A 2,943-nucleotide genomic window follows, 5' to 3' on the forward strand; every position below is an offset into this window, starting at 1 on the left:
TCAAATTTGCAGTATAATCAAAGGTCTGAGATCAATTTAACAGGTCAATATTTTATTGCTCTCCAGAAATTTTTGTATCATGCAAACTACTGATCAGCTTTTCCAGCTGATTACATTAATGAATTTGTGAAGTCCCTTCAAGTTTAAGAATCTCTTAATTTTTCTCAGCTGAGATCTATTTGACTAGGATTATAACCTCAGTATTTTGTATTCTCCCTCTCTCTTGACATCCAAGTTCTCATACAGTTTAAAACACATTTTCACATACAAAAAAGGTCTGAAGAATCTGTACTGTTCCCACAGAGCACAAACGATGTTCCTAAAAACCATTCATTCATGTTAAAGATTATTTCATAAATGGTGGCACTGTGTAATGGACTTACGATCCAACAACTTATGACCAGACATTAATCAACAGACAGCACACTGAATAAATGAAGGAATCTCCATTATTAACAGATGGCTAAGTTCTAGCAGTTGCTATTTTATAAGCTGCAAAGGATAAGGACAGTATAACCAAAGTGTTCAAACAGCAGTTGTTACTTTGTAAGAAAATATCACAGAATGCAAACCTGCAAGAATATTTTTTAAAAAATCTCAATTTACATATGGTTTAGTCATCAAATATAATCTTTTTCCCTTGGAATGCTGTGATTTGAGACATTTGTTCCCGACGTCTCTTGCTTGCTTCCCATGACGGATGAAGAGGCTGCTCCAAACATGCTTTCTTACTATCATGTTTAATACCTACAGGTTTTGCAAATGGTTGCTTCTTGAGCTGTGGTTCCTTTTTAAGAAGAGCTGTGCAAGAAGTACAAAATAGATCATTAACTACATCATGAACCTTCATAAAAATATGATAAATCTACCGTGGGATTGTAGATATTTTCAACAATTTCTTAATGAGCCATGGGGAAAACATTAATCTAAATGTTCACAGCAAGATTTCCTTATCTTGCAGTGCAGTCAATTGTCACTTGGTAGACTGCAGATAGTTCAAATTTATTATTACTGACCATCATTCAAAATTTGTGTAGATAAAGATTCAGCATAATGTCAAATTTTCTTCACAATAAATCAATTCAGTTACACAATGTAAGTCAATATGACTGAAATTGTATCCCTGATCCAATGAATTCCAAAATAGAACCTTAAACTACAAATGGCACAAAATATTGAAGGAACTATTGAAGGAATTACTCACGACATAAACTACCTGCTAAATAAAATAATCTGACGCAATCTGTGCACATATCTGTGCAATATGAAGACAGACAGAAAAGCACTCTGCTGTGTAAACTCTACTTTAAGTATTTCTGATATTCAAAAATAGAAAATTGCAAACAATATCCATAGATTAAAACAAAAGCTCAACAACTTGACCATTTTAACCACAAATGTTAAAATATGTCACACAACATCTAAATGAAGAAACCCCCCAGCCTATCATAATAAGACTGCAAAGGCAACAAAATCTCAAGATGTTTTTACTCTTGTAACTTTACTAGGCTAAGTAACACATACCTGTTCTTCCCTTTTTGAGAGGCTGGTCTTTAGTATTTCTAAAAGTAAAAAGAGAATTTAAGATTTTTCAAGACACTTGTAAGATGACAAACACCTGTGAATAAAGAATTATCATCACTAAAACACTTGTCCAATTTATTTTCAACTGTAACATGCAAACCCCTTACATATTGTGTCCTATTTGTTAATAAAGATGTATAAACAGAAGTATTCAGTAGTGATTTCATTTAGAAGCAAGTCTGGTTAGAAATCCTATTTATATGTCAGTGCTAATGTGAATATTAATAATACCCAAGTGTCAAGAAAGCACAAGGAGTCTGCAGAGTAGTTAATGTGAAAATGTACTAAGCTGTAATTGACTGAAATTCTCCTTGTTTGGTAAGGGATACTAAAAATCACAATGATTTCCATGACTGGGAAGAGACAGGGAATGGAGAATGTGAAAAAGGGAAATGGTTTACCTTCTTCTGTTCTGAGATTTATGATTAGAGGTAGACAAAGAACTGCAGAACATTGATTCCAGCTTGCTTGCTTTTGCATCTGGCTTTCCTTCTTCCATGATCAAATCCTGCGCTATGTTCTTTTCTTTCTTTGCTATGTTTTTCTGAAGTCTATCCTTCTCTTTGGCTGAAGAAAGACCACTAACTGCTGCTACCTTTTTCTTTCTTTTCACTTTGCCAATGAAGAAATCATCATTGCTGTCACTATCAGAATCCAATGACTGGTTATAAAACCTCTCTTCAGTACTATCATCAAAGTACTCCTCTTCATTAGGCTGTTCCTTGTCACTATAATCAGTTTTTTCTTTTACTGCATTTAATTTGTTCATGCTTATATTTTCTTTCCTTTTTTGATAGCCAAGTTTCTTTCCTGTTTTATTCTTAGCAACTGCTTGCATTTCTACTGCCTGAAATGAAGATTTTTCTGGAGCATTTGCACTCTCCATTTCCACAGTTTTCTGCTTAGATTCACTCTCACCAAGTTCTTCAGCCACCCTGTCAGTTTCTACTTCTGTACTAACTTTTGGTTTGTGTTCACATCCCTGCTGTTTCTGAACTAGTTTAAGAGCTTGGTCATCGAAATTGCTATTGAAATGTTGCACTGATTTAGGCTGTTCTTCTGACTTAGCCTTTTTCAAAGGAGTGTCTTTGGACGGTTTCTTTCTTGCATCCTGAAAAGCTTTTACAGCAGCTATAAAAGAGGCAGAAGAAAAATATTTTGTTGATTTGATGAAAACTATGAGTTTACTTAAGTTAATTTACTATAATAAAATATTTTTGCAAATATGTTGTATTAAGTAAGCATATTTTGAATGTCCTTATCAACCATTTACTGAATGCATGGGACAAGAAACACCTTAGAGTACTGCATCAACAAAAGTGAAAAAAAAATTTATTACCAAATGAATACAGTTAAACT

At 33.6% G+C, this 2,943-nt stretch overlaps 1 protein-coding gene across 1 annotated transcript; it reads right to left on the bottom strand.

Annotated features, from left to right (window-relative positions):
- Nucleotides 1-613: 613 nt before the first annotated feature.
- SRFBP1 (serum response factor binding protein 1) lies at nt 614-2,715 on the bottom strand (the record flags this gene model as incomplete). The annotated part of the gene is made up of 3 exons (XM_010192691.1): nt 614-801; nt 1,525-1,562; nt 1,986-2,715. Coding segments are annotated over 3 exons (956 nt in total), but the record flags the coding sequence as incomplete, so codon positions are not given.
- Nucleotides 2,716-2,943: the final 228 nt, after the last annotated feature.

This window comes from Mesitornis unicolor, unplaced genomic scaffold (assembly GCF_000695765.1).
Source record: "Mesitornis unicolor isolate BGI_N332 unplaced genomic scaffold, ASM69576v1 scaffold54339, whole genome shotgun sequence".
Classification (NCBI taxonomy): domain Eukaryota; kingdom Metazoa; phylum Chordata; class Aves; order Mesitornithiformes; family Mesitornithidae; genus Mesitornis; species Mesitornis unicolor.